We start from the raw sequence: 19,555 nt of genomic DNA on the forward strand, positions 1-19,555 counted from the left end.
AACATAGAAAATAGGAGTAGGCCATTCGGCCCTACGAACATGCTCTGCCATTCATTTTGATCATGGCTGATCATCAAATTCAATATCCTGATCCTACCTTCTCCCCATATCAGTTGAGGTCCAAGAGCTATTTCTAATTTCTTCCTGAAATCACACATCTAGAGTACTGTGTACTGTTTTGATCTCCATATGTAAGAGATTGTTTTAGAAGCAGTTCAAAGATGGTTTACTTGACTTGCATTTCTGAGATGAAGATTTTCTTATGAGGAATATTTGAATAATAAGTTGGGCCTGTATCCATTGGAGTTTAGAAGAACGAGAATGGGAATGAGAATGGGGCAAGTGGCACAGTGGTTTTCATTGCTACCTCAGTGCCAGGAACCGGGTTCAGAACCTGAGTGACTGTGTGTGGAGTTTGCATGTTCTCCCTTTTCCCACATGGGTTTCCTCCAGGTGCTCTGGTTTCATCCCACGTTCCAAAGATGTGCAAGTTAGGTGGATTGGCTAAGCTGAGCTAAATTACCCCTTAGTATCCAAAAATGTACAGGTTAGGGGGATTAGTGGGGTAAATGTGTGCGGTTACAGGTATAAGACGTGGGTGGGATGCTCTGTCACAGTTGGTGACTCAATGGGCCGAATGGCCTCCTTCTGCACGATAGGTATTCTTTGAATGGGAGGTGATCTTACTGAAATACAAGATCTTGAGGGACCTTGACAGTGGTTGCTGAAAGGAGTTTTCTTTCATAGGAGACAGAGTTTAAAAATAATTGGTCTATTAAATGGCGGATGAGTCTCAAAGGGTCAAATGGTCTACTCCTGCAATTGATAGGTTTACAAAACCATGTTGATTCTGCCAGATTGTATTATGATTTTCTAAACAACCGGCTATATCTCTTTAATAATGTATTTTAGCAATTTCATATGGCAGAAATTGGACTAATTGGCTGATAGTTTCTTCCTTTATGTCTTCCTCTTTCTTGAATAGAGATGTTACATTTGCAGCTTTACAATTTGTTGTGGCATTTGCAGAATCTGGCAAATTTTGTCCTCTTCTCCCCCTCCTTCCAGCAGCTAGTATTGTCCCACATGTTATCTTTGGTTATTCGCTCCGTTATGCTGCAGCTGATTGTAAATTACTGCATCTATGTCTGGGAGCAAGTTCAAAATCAACAACAGGTCGAGGAATAAATCAGAAACTAACCTGGAAGTAGCTGATGATGCTTTTTAAATAGCACTGATTGGTTACCCTTACTGCTGTTCAACATATGTGCATTTGTTTGAGGGTAAGAGAGGTTATTAGTGGAAGTCCAAAATGGCACAGCTGATATCAAATCAGCATTACACACGGATTTGGATCATGATTAGGGTAAGTTTTTCCACTCAGAGGGTGGTGGGTGAGTGGAATCAGCTGCCGTCAGTGGTGGTGGAGGCAAACTCAATAGGGTCTTTTAAGAGACTTCTGGATGAGTACGTGGGACTTAATAGGATTGAGGGTTATAGGTAAGCCTATATAAGCCTAGGTAGGTAGGGACATGACCGGTGCAACTTGTGGGCTGAAGGGCCTGTTTGTGCTGTATTTTTTCTATGTTCTATGATTGACTGAGTCTGCATTATGTGGGGCATGCTCCCTGTTCCTCCCTAAGAGGACATCTGAGCGTGCTACAGATGCAACACCTGTAGTGTCGAATAAATACTATGCAACACAATCCTGTAGCCGATGGATTTCTCAGACTTTAGTTTGGAGATTTCAGACGCAGTCTGAGTTTCTGATCAGATGATTAAAAGTCTCTCATTCTAGCCATGGTGAATTCAAGAGCTTTCCAATATTGGATGGAAATAATCAGCCATATTAAATATGTAAATTATATCTAAAACATAATACTTGACCACACAACAAGATGTCATGGAAGTTCCTGCAGTAAAATGTATAGTGAAAGACCAGGCTTGTAGTTAAATGCTTCCAATTAACCAATGGATTGTTGATTCATTTGATGGATTTGATTAAGACGGGTATCGTTCAAACAGATATCACGGTTACTGTACCTCACTTACCTTTTGTTCGGAGTTTCCAAAAATAACCCAAATAAGTAGATACAAATTTCCTTCCTTATATCATTTCACATACCATACTTTTATTTGAACAGAATACAAAATAAAAAACCACCAGTAACATTGTTCTGAAATGTATTCTAATCTTTTCTTGCAAAATTAAAAAGTCTTTTCAACAGTGAAAGAAGTTTTGGAGGTGGGGAATACAATATTACACACAATAGATTCAAACTCCTGAAAAGCCAGCAATCACTTTAATATTCTACTGCATGGAGATTATACATTTCAAACACAAGTTTGATCCTGTTCGCCTGCTACATGGTACTCATCTTACAGCATCCCCGTTGTCAACTTTGAAGGGTTTACAGTAAGAAAAACATAACTTTGCAACACTGAATTACGTTTGCGGACTTATTTACAGAATATTTTGTAGATGTTAATCACAGTGTTAAGTACAACGAGTTAAAGAAAAGTCAGTAAGCTATGCATTTATAATGTATTGTATTTACATCCCTCTAAATTATAAAATGGTCACTTGTTCCTCTATCTTGAGAGCAGTTGGTTAAGTTAACTTTTAGTCTGCGCAGAATCTTCACAGGATTGCCTCTGATAGTCACTCAGATCTTCCTCACACAAGAAGCAAATTGCACAATATACATTGTGAAAGTGGGTGAAAAAAACTAGTCATTAAAGGGATAAATTGTGCATGAAAAGTCAATCGTCAATTTCTGCTGATACACAAACCATTTGAATTAATTTACTGCATCGTAACCATCCCAATTAAAGTTTATTTATTAGTCACAAGTAGGCTTACATTAACACTGCAATGAAGTTACCGTGAAATTCCCCTCATCGCCACACTCTGGCGCCTGTTCGGGTCAATGAACTTAACCTTCAATCGCTGCAATTCCTTTCAGCAGGCTCTCTCCAAAAAGTAAAGAAACGTACATCTGAAGAAACAACATTACAGTGTATGGCTATAACACACTTCCATTCATCCATCCCACAGCTTACTGATAATATGGCCTATATCGTGTCTGATCAGGGTGATGCGGCCCAGGCAGTGGAGCCTGTGGAGGTGGAACTTGAATCCTCGGTGGAGGGGGGCCTCTGGGAGCAGGCCAAACACCAATACCTGGACTATGCCCTCCTGGCTGAGTAAAAGGAGGACTCAGAGTTCCCTGGTCCTCTGTATACTGCGGCATTGAGGAGGCAGAGTAATGGTGGGGAGGTGGAGGAGTGTTGACAGGTGGACCACTGTGTTGTGGAGGGGGTGGTCCATGGGGAGGATGGTTCATATATGGTGGCATTTGAGCCAAGATGTGCCCTGGCGGTGGGTTGATTGGTGGTGGAGCTGCTGACAGAGGTGGAGGTGGAGCCTGGTTGTACACCATGTGGGGGTTGCCAGCTGCCTGTGCTGGGTGCTGCATGGGATGGTTTATTGGTGGAGGTGGGGGAGGAGGTGGTGCATAGTGCTGCTGCGGGGGCAGCATGTGATGTGGGTGAGATACCACAGGATTGTTCTGATATTCAGGATGATGATGAGATGCAGCAGTTGGGGGCTCGCGATTGCTTGTACTTGAAGAGTCATCTTGAATAGGAACGGTGATCAGATTACTGTGTTTCCTTGTTGTCACTGTTGAAATTCGAAATGTTTCCTGACTCACCGACCGAGGCGGTGGAGGAAGAGACATCTCAGAGGGCGGTGGGCGAATATCCTCATGTGTCTGGCTGTAGTGATCATGTGACACATGCTGTAGGGGGGGTGGTGGTATCAAGATGGCATGCTGCTTAGGAGGCAGATGTGCAATATGGTGCTTGTCTTGTGGCATCAGAAAACGCTCAGCAATTTCTGCTGGAGGTGCCATCGCAGGGTGGATTGGTTCTGGCTGCGACCTAATGACAGCCTTACCAGTTCTCATGTGCCGGTGGTTGATGTGAGCCTGCAAGTCTCTCTGAGAAAGGTAGGTCCGTTTGCAGCCTTGGACAATGCTACACATGAACAGTGAACCCCGCAAGCACTGCTCAATACGCTGAACTGGGTCACTACACCTAAAAATAAAAAGAAAATAGGGGTGGTCAGTTCCTCAATTATGCTTCATTTCAAAAACTCAAGCTATTTGTGCTACTAATCAGCTGTGCCATAATTAAACAACTGGTTGTATTTAATCAGCCACAAAAGTGAGCCTGAGAGAACATCGCTAGTGAGAAGACAGGAGTCAGAACGACAGCTTTTGAAAACAAAAGAGAAAAAAAGTGTGACAATTTCTCTTTCACACTCTTTGTTTAGACTTTTGTTTAGACTAGGAGAGAGAAATTAAAATGTTCAACTGCTCAAATACAGCGTGAAGTGAGTTAGTAAGAATATTAGAACTGAGCAGGTTTAAACTGAAACAAAGGAATAGAGGAGCAAATATGTAGACAGTTGACAGGGAAGAATAATAATCAGATAATTATACGACAGGATTTCAACTTCCCCAACATAAATTGGGATAGTCAGAATGTAAGGGATTTAAGAGGGGGTGGATTTCTTGAAATGTATCCAGGGGAGTTTTTTGTATCAGTATGTAGAAGGCCCAATAAGGAGGGGAGCAGTGCTGGATCTGGTTCTGGGGAATGAAGCTGGACAAGTGTTAAATGTGGCAGTGGGGGAGCATTCTAGCAATAGCGACCACAGTATGGTATGGTTTAAGTTTGTTACTGACAGAGAAAGATGGCCTACAAAAGACAGCTTTGGATTGGCACATTTTATTAAAATAAAGTAGGATTTAGCCAAAGTTGACTGGGAACATCCCCTTGTGGGTAAGTATACAGTGAAGCAGTAGGGGACATTCAAAAAGAAGCTGGGAAGAGTACAAGTCCAACATGTTCCCTGTAGGGGGAAATGTAGAAACAATTAGTTCAGAGAAACCTGGATGTCTGGGACAATTCAGTACAGGATGAAGGAGAAGAAAAAAGCCTTTAGCAAGTTCAAAGGGAGCAGTTCAGCTACAGCCCGAGAGGAATATAAGTCGTGCAAGAGGAAATGGGAAGGTATGATCGGCCCCAACAGGCTTAGAAGTGGACAAATCCCAGGCCTGGATGAAATGCATCCCAGGTTGCTGTGGGAGGGGAGATAGAGAATTGCAGGGGCTCTGGCACAAATTTTAATTCCTCTCTGGCCACAGGAGAGGTGCCAGAGGACTGGGGGACGGCTAATGCAGTTCCACTTTTCAAGAAGGGTGGTCGAGATGAACCAGGAAAATATAGACCAGTGCGTCTCACGTCAGCGATAGCGAAGCTATTGGAGAAAATTCTGAAGGAGAGAATTAAGAACAAAACAGCACAGGAACAGGCTCTTCGGTCCTCCAAGCCCGTGCCACTCCCTGGTCCAAACTAGACCATTCTTTTGTATCCCTCCATTCCCACTCCGTTCATATGGCTGTCTAGATAAGTCTTAAACGTTCCCAGAGTGTCCGCCTCCACCACCTTGCCTGGCAGCACATTCCAGGCCCCCACCACCCTCTGTGTAAAATATGTCCTTCTGATATCTGTGTTAAACCTCCCCCCCTTCACCTTGAACCTATGACCCCTCGTGAACATCACCACCGACCTGGGGAAAAGCTTCCCACCGTTCACCCTATCTATGCCTTTCATAATTTTATACACCTCTATTAAGTCTCCCCTCATCCTCCGTCTTTCCAGGGAGAACAACCCCAGTTTACCCAATCTCTCCTCATAACTAAGCCCCTCCATACCAGGCAACATCCTGGTAAACCTCCTCTGTACTCTCTCCAAAGCCTCCACGTCCTTCTGGTAGTGCGGCGACCAGAACTGGACGCAGTATTCCAAATGCGGCCGAACCAACGTTCTATACATCTGCAACATCAGACCCCAACTTCTATACTCTATGCCCCGTCCTATAAAGGCAAGCATGCCATATGCCTTCTTCACCACCTTCTCCACCTGTGACGTCACCTTCAAGGATCTGTGGACTTGCACACCCAGGTCCCTCTGCATATCTACACCCTTTATGGTTCTGCCATTTATCGTCTCGCTCCTCCCTACATTATTTCTACCAAAATGCATCACTTTGCATTTATCAGGATTGAACTCCATCTGCCATTTCTTTGCCCAAATTTCCAGCCTATCTATATCCTTCTGTAGCTTCTGACAATGCTCCTCACTATCTGCAAGTCCTGCCAATTTTTTGTCATCTGCAAACTTATTGATCACCCCAGTTACACCTTCTTCCAGATCGTTCATATAAATCACAAACAGCAGAGGTCCCAATACAGAACCCTGCGGAACACCACTAGTCACAGGCCTCCAGCCGGAAAAAGACCCTCCCACTACCACCCTCTGTCTTCTGTGACCAAGCCAGTTCTCCACCCATCTAGCCACCTCCTCCTTTATCCCATGAGATCCAACCTTTTTCACCAGCCTACCATGAGGGACTTTGTCAAACGCTTTACTAAAGTCCATATAGACGACATCCACAGCCCTTCCCTCATCAACCATTCTGGTCACTTCTTCAAAAAACTCCACCAGGTTAGTGAGGCATGACCTCCCTCTCACAAAACCATGCTGACTATCGTTAATGAGTTTATTCCTTTCTAAATGCGCATACATCCTATCTCTAAGAATCTTCTCCAACAACTTCCCCACCATGGACATCAAGCTCACCGGCCTATAATTACCCGGGTTTTTCCTTCCTACCCTTCTTAAATAACGGGACCACATTAGCTATCCTCCAATCCTCTGGGACCTCACCTGCGTCCAGTGACGAGACAAAGATTTGTGTCAGAGGCCCAGCGATTTCATCTCTCATCTCCCTGAGCAGCCTTGGATAGATTCCATCAGGCCCTGGGGATTTGTCAGTCTTTTTATTCTCTAACAAACCTAACACTTCCTCCCTTGTAATGGAGATTTTCTCCAACGGTTCAACACTCCCCTCCAAGACACTCCCAGTCAACACATCCCTCTCCTTTGTGAATACCGACGCAAAGTATTCATTTAGGATCTCCCCTACTTCTTTGGCTCCAAGCATAATTCCCCACTTTTGTCCCCGAGAGGTCCGATTTTTTCCCTGACAACCCTTTTGTTCCTAACGTATGAATAAAATGCCTTGAGATTCTCCTTAATCCTGTCTGCCAAGGACTTTTCGTGACCCCTTTTTGCCCTTCTAATTCCCCGTTTGAGTTCTTTCCTACTTTCTTTGTACTCCTCCAGAGCTCCCTCCGTTTTTAGCTGCCTGGACCTAACATACGCCTCTCTTTTCTTTTTGACCAGTCCCTCAATTTCCCTGGTTATCCACGGTTCTCGAATCCTACCCTTCCTATCCTTTTTTACAGGCACATGCCTGTCATGCAGCCCTAACAACTGTTCCTTAAAAGACTCCCACATGCCAGATGTGGATTTACCCTCAAACAGCCTCTCCCAATCAAGAGCTGCCAATTTCTGCCTAATCCCACTAAAGTTAGCCTTCCCCCAATCCAACACCTTACCCTTGGGACACCACTCATCCTTTTCCATCACTATCCTAAAGCTAACAGAATTGTGGTCACTATTTGCCACATGTTCCCCTACCGAAACTTTGAAGACCTGACCGGGCTCATTCCCCAGTACTAGGTCCAGTATAGCCCCCCCTCTAGTCGGGTTATCTACATATTGTTCCAAAGAACCCTCCTGTACGCGTTTTACAAATTCCTCCCCATTCAGAGTCCCAGCTCTCAGCGATTTCCAGTCTATACCAGGGAAATTGAAGTCTCCCACTACAACAACCCTATTTTTCCTGCACCTATACAGTATCTCCTGACATATCCGTTCTTCACTTCCCTTGGGCTGTTGGGGGGCCTGTAGTATACCCCCAACATAGTGACTGCGCCCTTCCTGTTTCTAAGTTCCACCCAGAGTGACTCGTTACACGACCCCTCTGAATTGTCCTCCCTCTGCCCTCTTAGTAGCTCTCCAACTAATGCTGCTACTCCCCCACCTCTTTTGGCCCCTCCTCTGTCTCACCTAATATCCACTTGGAAAGGCAAGAGTTAATTGAGGATAGTCAGCATGGCTGTGTCAGAGGGAGGTGATGCCTAACAAATTTGATAGAATTTTTTGAAAATGTGGTCGAGTGTGTGGATGAGGGAAGTTCAGTTGATGCAGTTTATATGGATTTTAGCAAAGCTTTTGACAAGGTCCCATCTGGGAGGCTGATTGAGAATGCTCATGGAATTCAAGGAAACTTGGCAAGAGGGTTCCGAAACTTACTTAGTAATAGAACACAAGGGGTGGTGGTAGGAGGATGACTGGAGGCCACTATCCAGTGGTGTACCACAAAGATCAGTACTGGAAACCCTTATCGTTTGTTATGTACAAAAATAATAGAGATGAAAATGTGGGGGGAATGATTAGCAAGTTTACAGACGACACCAAGATTGGTAGGTGGCTAATCGTGAAGAAGATAGTTGTAGGTTACAGGAAGATATAGATGGGTTGGTCAAATAGACAGAACAGTGGCAGATGGTATTTAACCCTGATAAGTGCGAGGTGATGCACTTTGGAAGAACAAACACGACAAGGGAGTATTTAATGAATGGCAGGATGCTAGGAAGCTCAGAGGAACAGGTAGATCTTGGGGTACTTATTGATAGATCCCTGAAGGCGACAGATCAGGTGAATAGGATAGTTAAGGCGGCATGGGACACTTACTTTTTATCAATCATGGCCTAGAGTGCAAGAACAAGGAGATAATGTTGGAGCTGTACAGAATGTTGGTTAGGCCACAGCTGGAGTATTCTGATCACCTCATTATAGGAAGGATGTGATTGTACTGGATGGGGGTGCAGAGGAGATTCATCAGGATGTTGCCTGGGATGGAGTATTTGAGCTAAAGGAGAGACTGGATAGCTTTGGATTACTTTCTTTATAGCAGAGAGAGCTGAGGGGAGACCTAATTGAAGTTATGAGGAGTACGGATAGGGTGAATAGAAAGCAGCTGTTCCCCTTGGTTGAGGGGTCAATCACAAAGGGGAATAGTTTTAGGGTGAGGGGCAGGAGATTCAGAATGGGATTTGAGAAAAACAAAATACACTCAGAGGGTGGTGGAAATTTGGAACGCACTGCCTGGGAAGGCTGTGGAGGCCAGAAACCTTACAACAATTGGGTGAGCACTGAAACATCCTCACATTCAAGGATATGGGACAAGTATAGGAAAATGGGATTAGTGTGACTTTAGTGATAATTATTGCTGGGGCAGACTTGCTGGGTCAAATGGCCTTTTCTGCACTGTCTGACTGCCCTTGACATCAAGGTAGCATTTGACCGAATGTGGATCAAGGAGCCCTAGCAAAACTGGCGTCAATGAGAATCAGGAGGATAACTTTCCGCTAGTTGTTGTACAAAGGAAGATGGTCGTGGTGGTTGGAGGTCAATCATTTCAGTTCCAGGACATCCCTGCAGGAGTTCCTCAGGGTAGTGTCCTCAGGCCAACCATCTTCAGCTGCTTCATCAATGACCTTCCCTCCATCATAAGGTCAGAACTGGGGAAGTTTGTTGATGATTGTGCAATTCTCAGTATCACTGATGATTCCTCAGATAACGAAGCAGTCCATATCAAAGTCATAGAGGTTTACACTATGGAAACAGGCCCTTCAGCCCAACATGTCCATGCTGCCTTTTTTAAAAAACCACTAAGCTAGTCCCAATTGCCCGCTTTTGTCCCATATCCAACCATACATCTTGCCCATCTAACTGTCTAAATACTTTTTAAAAGACACTTGCCTCCATTACGACTTCTGGCAGCTTGCACCATACACTCACCACCCTCTGTGTGAAAAGAATTGCTCCTCTGGACTCTGATGTATTTCTCCCATCTCACTTTAAACATATGCCCTCTAGTTTTAGACTCCCCTATCTTTGGGAAAAGGCTGCATGGGTTTCTTCCAGGTACTCCGGTTTCCTCCCACAGTCCAAAGATGTGCAGGTTAGGTCGATTGGCCATGCTAAATTGACCCTAGTGTCACAGGATTAGAATCATAGAATCCTACAGTGCAGAAGGAGGCCATCTGGCCCATCGTGTCTGCACCGACCACAATCCCAACCAGGCCCCATCCTCTTAATCCCATGCATTTACCCTAGCTAGTCGCCCTGACACTAAAGGAGAAATCAGCATGACCAATCCACCTAACCCTCACATCTTTGGACTGTGGGAGGAAACCAAAGCACCTGGAGGAAACCCACGCAGACACGGAGAGAAGGTGCAAACTACACACAGATAGTCATCCAATCCGGGAATCGAATCTGGGTCCCTGGTGCTGTGAGGCAGTAGTGCTAACCACTGTGCGGGGTTACGGGAATAGGGCCTGGGTGGGATTGTGGTCAGTGCAGACTTGATGGGCTGAATGGCCTCCTCCTGCGCTGTAGGGATTCTATGATTCTCTTCCATCTTTAACCCCCTTTTTAAAAAAAATTCCATACATGTACATAGTGAGCTTTGTTCACGAAAGAAGAGATCGATGCAGGGATCCCCGGTGGTCGTTCCCCTTAGCAACAAGTATTCCACTTTGGATACGGTTGAGGGGGATGACATACCAGTGGTGAGCTGCAGTGAGAGGATCTCCAGCACTGTGTCCGTCTCTGTGGCTCGGGAGGGTAAGGGGCAGAGCGGGAGGGCAATAGTTATTGGGGACTCGTTAGTTAGAGGGATAGATAGGAGGTTCTGTGGCAGCAAAAGAGACTCACGGATGGTATGTTGCCTACCGGATGCCAAGGTCTGTGACGTCTCAGACCGTGTTTTCCGGATTCTGAAGGGGGAGGGGAAACAGTCACAAGTCGTGGTACACATTGGTACCAATGACATAGGTAAGAGAAGGGACGGGGATTTAAAGCAGGAATTTCTGGAGCTGGGCTGGAAGCTGAGAGCCAAGACGAAACATGTGGTCATCTCTGGTATGTTGCCGGTGCCACGTGATTGCGAGTTGAGGAATAGGGAGAGAGTGCAGTTAAACATGTGGTTGCAGGGATGGTGTAGGAGGGAGGGTTTCAGATACGTGGATAATTGGAACACATTCTGGGGAAGGTGGGACCTGTACAAACAGGACGGGGTGCACCAATATCCTAGGAGGGAAATTTGTTACGGCTCTTCAGGGGGGTTTAAACTAATTTGTCAGGGGAGTGGGAAAAGGAGTTGTAGTCCAGAAGTCAGTGAGGGTGGTGAGGTATTGGGGAAGGTATCAGGGTCAAGGGTGCGTACCGGTAGACAGGAAGGTGGGTTGAAGTGTGTCTACTTCAATGCAAGGAGCATCCGGAACAAGGTAGATGAACGTGGGGCGTGGATTGGTACTTGGGACTACGATGTTGTGGCCATTACGGAGACGTGGGTAGAACAAGGACAGGAATGGTTGTTGGACGTTCCGGGCTATAGATGTTTCACTAAGTGTAGGGAAGCTGGTAAAAGAGGTGGAGGAGTGGCATTGTTAATCAACGATAGTTTAACGGCTGCGGAAAGGCACTTCGAGGGGGATCTGCACACTGAGGTAATATGGGGTGAGGTTAGAAATAGGAAAGGAGCGGTCACGTTGTTAGGAGTTTACTATAGGCCCCCAAATAGTAATAGAGATGTGGAGGAAGAAATTGCTAAGCAGATTATGGATATGTGTGGGGGTCACAGGGTAGTTGTCATGGGGGACTTTAACATTCCAAATATTGATTGGAACCTTTGTAGGTCAAATAGTTCAGATGGGGCAGTTTTTGTGCAGTGTGTGCAGGACGGTTTCCTGACACAATATGTGGATAGGCCGACAAGAGGTGAAGCCACATTGGATTTGGTACTGGGAAATGAACCGGGCCAAGTGTTAGATTTGGTTGTGGGAGTGCACTTTGGAGATAGTGACCACAATTCGGTGTCTTTTGTTATTGCAATGGAGAGGGATAGGGCCGTACGGCAGGGCAAGGTTTACAATTGGGGGAGAGGTAATTATGATGCGATTAGGCAAGAATTAGGGGACATAAGTTAGGAACAGAAACTGTCAGAGAAAGGAACTAATGAAAAGTGGAACTTTTTCAAGGAACAAATACTGGGTGTCCTTCATAGGTATGTCCCTGTCAGGCCGAGTGAGGGAACCATGGTTCACGAAAGAGGTGGAATGTCTTGTGAAAAGGAAGAGGGAAGCTTATGTAGGGATGAGGAAACAAGGTTCAGATGGCTCGATTGAGGGTTACAAGTTAGCAAGGAATGTGCTGAAAAAGGGGCTTAGGAGAGCTAGGAGGGGACACGAGAAGTCCTTGGCGGGTCGGATCAAGGAAAACCCCAAGACTTTTCACTCTTATGTGAGGAATAAAAGAATGACCAGGGTGAGGTTAGGGCCGGTCAAGGACAGTAGTGGGAACTTGTGTATGGAGTCAGTAGAGATAGGCGAGGTGATGAATGAATACTTTTCTTCAGTGTTCACCAAGGAGAGGGGCCATGTTTTTGAGGAAGAGAAGCTGTTACAGGCTAATAGGCTGGAGGAAATAGATGTTCGGAGGGAGGATGTCCTGGCAGTTTTGAATAAACTGAAGGTCGATAAGTCCCCTGGGCCTGATGAAATGTATCCTAGGATTCTTTGGGAGGCAAGGGATGAGATTGCAGAGCCTTTGGCTTTGATCTTTGGGTCCTCGCTGTCCACGGGGATGGTGCCAGAGGACTGGAGAATGGCGAATGTTGTTCCTCTGTTTAAGAAAGGGAATAGAAATGATCCTTGTAATTATAGACCGGTTAGTCTTACTTCGGTGGTTGGTAAATTGATGGAAAAGGTCCTTAGAGATGGGATTTACGACCATTTAGAAAGATGCGGATTAATCCGGGATAGTCAGCACGGATTCGTGAAGGGCAAGTCGTGCCTCACAAATTTGATAGAATTTTTTGAGGAGGTAACGAAGTGTGTTGATGAAGGTAGGGCAGTTGATGTCATATACATGGATTTTAGTAAGGCGTTTGATAAGGTCCCCCATGGTCGGCTTATGATGAAAGTGAGGAGGTGTGGGATAGAGGGAAAGTTGGCCGATTGGATAGGTAACTGGCTGTCTGATCGAAGACAGAGGGTGGTGGTGGATGGAAAATTTTCAGATTGGAGGCAGGTTGCTCGCGGAGTGCCGCAGGGATCAGTGCTTGGTCCTCTGCCCTTTGTGATTTTTATTAATAACTTAGAGGAGGGGGCTGAAGGGTGGATCAGTAAATTTGCTGATGACACCAAGATTGGTGGAGTAGTGGATGAGGTGGAGGGCTGTTGTACGCTGCAAAGAGACATAGATAGGATGCAAAGCTGGGCTGAAAAATGGCAAATGGAGTTTAACCCTGATAAATGTGAGGTGATTCATTTTGGTAGGACTAATTTAAATGTGGATTACAGGGTCAAAGGTAGGGTTCTGAAGACTGTGGAGGAACAGAGAGATCTTGGGGTCCATAAAGGTTCTCTAAAGGTTGCCACTCAAGTGGATAGAGCTGTGAAGAAGGCCTATAGTGTGTTAGCTTTTATTAACAGGGGGTTGGAGTTTAAGAGCCGTGGGGTTATGCTGCAACTGTACAGGACCTTGGTGAGACCACATTTGGAATATTGTGTGCAGTTCTGGTCACCTCACTATAAGAAGGATGTGGGAGCGCTGGAAAGAGTGCAGAGGAGATTTACCAGGATGCTGCCTGGTTTGGAGGGTAGGTCTTATGAGGAAAGGTTGAGGGAGCTAGGGCTGTTCTCTCTGGAGCGGAGGAGGCTGAGGGGAGACTTAATAGAGGTTTATAAAATGATGAAGGGGATAGATAGAGTGAACGTTCAAAGACTATTTCCTCGGGTGGATGGAGCTATTACAAGGGGGCATAACTATAGGGTTCGTGGTGGGAGATACAGGAAGGATATCAGAGGTAGGTTCTTTACGCAGAGTGTGGTTGGGGTGTGGAATGGACTGCCTGCAGTGATAGTGGAGTCAGACACTTTAGGAACATTTAAGCGGTTATTGGATAGGCACATGGAGCACACCAGGATGATAGGGAGTGGGATAGCTTGATTTTGGTTTCAGAAAAAGCTCGGCACAACATCGTGGGCCGAAGGGCCTGTTCTGTGCTGTACTGTTCGATGATCACCCATCTGGAGTGAGACACAGCCAGAAAGAGTGTGGGTATCAAGAATTTGGAGCCGAGTGGGAATTCAGTGCACAGGGGAAAGAGGTGCCTTTTGCTTTCTCTCCTTGCGTGTTAAACTTTAAGTATTTGGAGAGTGGTCTTGCCCTGCTGGCGTAGTAGAAATCATAGAAACCCTGCAGTACAGAAAGAGGCCATTCGGCCCATCGAGTCTGCACCGACCACAATCCCACCCAGGCCCTACCCCCATATCCCTACATATTTTACCCACTAATCCCTCTAATCTACGCATCTCAGGACACTAAGGGGCATATTTAGCATGACCAATCAACCTAACCCGCACATCTTTGGACACTTAGAGTAGAGGACAAGTAGAGGACACAAGGGAAAGAGCGAATTGGTAAGTAGTGGGTAAGGTCAGGTAAGTATTTAATAGTTTGATCACATAGTTTCAGAGGTCATTTTGGTGGTTTATAGTTTGTAAAGGTTATATTCGATAGTAACAAGAAGCAGGAAAGAAGGGACCTAAAGAATTGATTATAATCTGATATCAAGCATCTTCCAAAAGTTTAAATTAAAGGGATAAGTCATGACAGGAGAACTCCAAGCTGTAGTGTACTCCCCATGGGAAGCCGGGAACATTTCCAGCACTTTGTGCATGAAGTGTCTCCAGCTGCAGCTCCTGGAAGCCTGGGTTTCGGAGCTGGAGCAGCAGCTGGGACACTGTGGAGTATCCTGAGGCAGAGGGAATCATGGATTGCATATGTAGAGAGGTGGTCACACCGCAGGGTAGAGTTCCCCAGGCAAAAGGGAATGGGTAACCACTTGGCAGAGTAAGAGGGCAAGACAGGCAGTGCAGGAATCTCCAGTGGCCACCCCCCTGAAAAACACAAATACTCCTTTGGATACTATTGAGGGGAATGACCTCTCAGGGAAAGCAGCAACAGCCAAATTCATTGCACTGTGTTTGGTTCTGGGGAGGAGTAAAAATGTGGAATTCAATTATGGGGGATTCAATAGTAATGTGGAATGTGGAATTCAATTATGGGGGATTCAATAGTAAGGGGAAAAGAGAGGCGTTTCTGTGGCTGCAAACTAGACTCCCGAATGGTATGTATAACATCCTGATGCTAGGGTCAAGGATCTCTCAGAGCAGCTGCAGGATATTCTGAAGGGGGAGAGATCTGGGCGTGCCTGTCCACCGATCACAAAAGTGGCAACGCATGTGGATCAGGTAGTCAAGAAGGCATACGGCACGCTTTCCTTCATCGGTCAGGGCATTAAGTATAAAAATTGGCAGGTCATGCTGCAACTTTACAGAACATTAGTTAGGCCTCATTTAGAACCATGTGTGGAATTCTGGTCGCCACAATACCAGAAGGATGTGGATGCATCGGAGAGGGTTTACCAGGAAGTTGCCTAGTCTGGAGGGTATCAGCTATGAGGAGAGGTTGGATAAACTCGGTTTGTTCTCACTGGAACGACAGAGGCTGAGGGGTGACCTGATAGAGATCTACAAGATTATGAGTGGCATGGACAGAGTGGATAGTCAGATGCTCTTTCCTAGGGTAGAAAAGTCATAGGTTTAAAGTGCGTGGGGAAAAGTTTAGAGGAGATGTGCGAGGCAGGTTTGTGTTTTTACACAGAGGGCGGTGAATACCTGGAACGTGCTTCCCAGAGAGGTGGTGGGAGCAGGTATGATAGCGGCATTTAAGGGACAACTAGACGAATACATGAATAGGATGGAAATGGAAGGATACGGACTCCGTAATTGCATACAGTTTTAGTTTAGGCAGGCATCATGATCGGCGCAGGCTTGGCAGGCCAAAGAGCCTGTTCCTGTGCTGTACTTTTCTCTGTTCTTTGGGAGGGTGAAGTGGTTGGTATAAATGGCATAGGTTAAAAAAAGGATGAGGTCCGAAAAGAATATAGGGAGCTAGGAAGCAAGTTGAGAAGTCAGACCTCAAAGGTAATGATCTCTGGATTACTACCAATGCCACGTGCTAGTCAGAGTAGAAATACCAGGATGCATCGGATGAATACGTGGCTGACGAGATGGTGTGAGGGGGAGAGTTTCAGATTCCAAGGACACTAGAGCCAGTTCTGGGGGAGGTGGTTAAGTACAAACTGAACGGGTTACACCTGGGCAGGACCAGGACTAGCGGCCGTATTTGTTAAGAGCGGTTGGGGAGAATTGAAACGAAAGTGACAGGGGGATGGGCACCAATGTTAGCATCACCATACCGAGGGATCGAGGCGTACAGGTCCACGGTTCCCTGAAAGTAGCAACACAAGTGTATAAAGGTGGTCAAGAAGACGTATGGCACGTGCATAAAGTATAAAAATTGGCAAGTCATGTTGCAGCTGTATAGAACTTCAATAAGACCACACTTGGAATATTGAATACAGTTCTGGTGGTCACACTACCAGAAGGATGTGGAGGCTTAGGAAAGTGCACAGAAAAGGTTTACCAGGATGTTGGCTGGTTTAGAAGGTATTAGCTATGAAGAGAAATTGGACAAACTTGGTTTGTTTTCATTGAACATCAGAGGCTAAGGGGCAACCTGATAGAAGTTTACAAAATTATGAGAGGCATGGATAGAACGGATAGTCGGAATCTTTTTCCCAGGGTCAATTACTCAGGGGCATAAGATAATAGGAGGCAAGTTTAAAAGAGATGAGAGAGCAAGTTTTTTTTTTTACACAGAGGGAGGTAAATGCCTGGAATGATTTTTTTTATTCATTCGTAGGACATGGGCGTCGCTGGCTGGGCCCAGCATTTGTTGTCCATCCCTAGTGCCCAAGGGCAGTTGAGAGTCAACCACAATGCTGTGGATCTGGAGTCACATTTAGGTCCGACCAGGTAAGGATGGCAGATTTCCTTCCCTAAAGGGACATTAGTGAGGCAGATGAGTTTTTCCGACAATCGATTCATGGTCATAAGAACATAAGAAATAGGAGCAGGAGTAGGCCATCTGGCCCTTCGAGCCTGCCCCGCCATTCAACAAGATCATGGCTGATCTGAAGCGAATCAGTTCCACTTACCCGCCTGCTCCCCATATCGATCAGAAAACTATCTACCCGTGATTTAAACATATTCAACGAGGAAGCCTCCACCACTTCAATGGGCAGAGAATTCCAGAGATTCACTACCCTCTGAGAGAAGAAGTTCCCCCTCAACTCTGTTCTGAACCGGCCCCCCCTTATTTTGAGGCTGTGCCCTCTAGTTCTAGTTTCCTTTCTAAGTGGAAAGAATCTCTCCACCTCAACCCTATCCAGCCCCTTCATTATCTTATATGTCTCTATAAGATCACCCCTCATCCTTCTAAACTCCAACGAGTACAGACCCAATCTGTTTAATCTCTCCTCATAAGCTACACCCCTCATCTCCGGTATCAACCTGGTGAACCTTCTCTGCACTCCCTCCAAGGCCAATATATCCTTTCGCAAATAAGGGGACCAAAACTGCACACAGTACTCCAGTTGCGGCCTCACCAGTGCCTTGTACAGTTGCAGCAAGACCTCCCTGCTTTTATATTCTATCCCCCTCGCGATAAAGGCCAACATTCCATTCGCCTTCTTGATCACCTGCTGCACCTGCAGACTGAATTTTTGCGATTCGTGCACAAGGACCCCCAGGTCCCTCTGCACAATCGCACGATGTTATTTTTCTCCATTTAAATAATATTCCAATTTACTATTATTTCTTCCAAAGTGGATAACCTCACATTTGCTAACGTTATATTCCATCTGCCAGATCCTCGCCCACTCGCTCAGCCTATCCAAATCTCTCTGCAGACTTTCCGCGTCCTCCACGCAATTCGCTTTCCCACTCGCCTTCGTGTCATCAGCAAACTTGAATACCCTACATTCAGTCCCCTCCTCCAGATCATCTATGTAAATGGTAAACAATTGAGGCCCCAGCACCGATCCCTGCGGCACGCCACTGGTCACCAACTGCCAACCAGAAAAGCACCCATTTATCCCAACTCTCTGCTTCCTGTTAGATAGCCAATCCCCAATCCACGCCAACACCTTACCCCTAACTCCGTGTACCCCAATCTTCTGCAGCAACCTTTTGTGAGGCACCTTATCGAACGCCTTCTGGAAATCTAAAAACACCACATCCACCGGTTCCCCTCTGTCAACCGCACTAGTGACATCTTCATAAAAGTCCAGTAGATTCGTCAAACACGACTTTCCCTTCATGAATCCATGCTGCGTCTGCTTGATCGAACCATTCTTATTCAGGTGCTCTGTTATTTCCTCTTTAATAATGGACTCTAGCATCTTCCCAACTACGGACGTTAAGCTAACCTGCCTGTAGTTACCCGCCTTTTGTCTACTTCCTTTTTTAAACAGCGGCGTAACAGTAGCTGTTTTCCAGTCAGCCGGCACTACCCCAGAGTCCAGCGAATTCTGATAAATTACTACTAACGCATCTGCTATTACCTCAGCCATTTCTTTCAGTACCCTGGGATGCATTCCATCCGGGCCCGGGGACTTGTCTACCTTCAGTCCTATTAGTCTACCAAGCACCACCTCCTTAGTAACAGTAATTGTATTAAGGACCTCCCCTCCCACCAACTCTCGATCTCTAATATTCGGCAAACTATTTGTGTCTTCCACCGTGAAGACCGACACAAAGAACTTATTTAAAGTCTGAGCTATTTCCTCGTTTTCCACTATTAAATCCCCCCTCTCATCTTCCAAGGGTCCAACATTCACTCTAGCCACTCTATTCCTTTTTATATACTTGTAAAAACTTTTACTATCATTTTTTATATTTTGAGCTAGTTTAGTTTCATAATCTATCTTTCCTTTCTTAGTTGTTCTTTGTTTTTCTTTAAAGCTTTCCCAATCCACTAATTCTCCACTATTTTTGGCCACTCTGTACGCATCTGATTTTATTTTAATACTCTCCTTAATTTCCTTCGTTATCCACGTCCGGTTATCCTTTTTCTTACAGTCCTTCTTTATCACCGGAATATATTTTTGCTGAGTACTTAAAAAAATCTCCTTAAAAATCCTCCACTGTTCCTCATCAGTGGATTTTCTTTTATTGAATTCAAATTCCACCATCTGCCGTGGTGGGATTCGAACCCGGGGTCCCCAGGACATTATCTGAGTTTCTGGATTAATATTCTAGCGACAATACCACTGGGCCATTGCCTCCCCTGTGGTGCCAGAGGAGGCAGTCGAAGCAGATACAAAAGCAACATTTAAAAGTCATCTTGACAGATACTTGAATAGGCCGGAAATAGAGGGATACGGACCACGTGGAGACAAAACGTCTTTAGTTTAGAAAGGCGTCATGTGTTGGCACAGGCTTGGTGGACCGAAGGGCCTGTTCTTGTGCTGTTTGTTCTTTGTTCTATGCAAGGAGTCAGAGGAGGGGGAATGAAGGACAAAAAAAGG

General features: G+C 45.6%; 1 protein-coding gene across 1 annotated transcript in view; it reads right to left on the reverse strand.

Annotated features, from left to right (window-relative positions):
• Positions 1 to 2,111: 2,111 nt before the first annotated feature.
• LOC144507816 (E3 ubiquitin-protein ligase Hakai-like) overlaps positions 2,112 to 19,555 on the reverse strand; it is a 78,025-nt gene continuing 60,581 nt past the window's right edge. The window contains exon 5 of the mRNA XM_078235143.1: positions 2,112 to 4,101. Coding sequence (XP_078091269.1) covers positions 3,060 to 4,101 — 1,042 coding nt within the window. The 3' untranslated portion in view covers positions 2,112 to 3,059. The remainder of the gene's footprint in view (positions 4,102 to 19,555) is intronic.

This window comes from Mustelus asterias, chromosome 19 (assembly GCF_964213995.1).
Source record: "Mustelus asterias chromosome 19, sMusAst1.hap1.1, whole genome shotgun sequence".
NCBI classification, from domain to species: domain Eukaryota; kingdom Metazoa; phylum Chordata; class Chondrichthyes; order Carcharhiniformes; family Triakidae; genus Mustelus; species Mustelus asterias.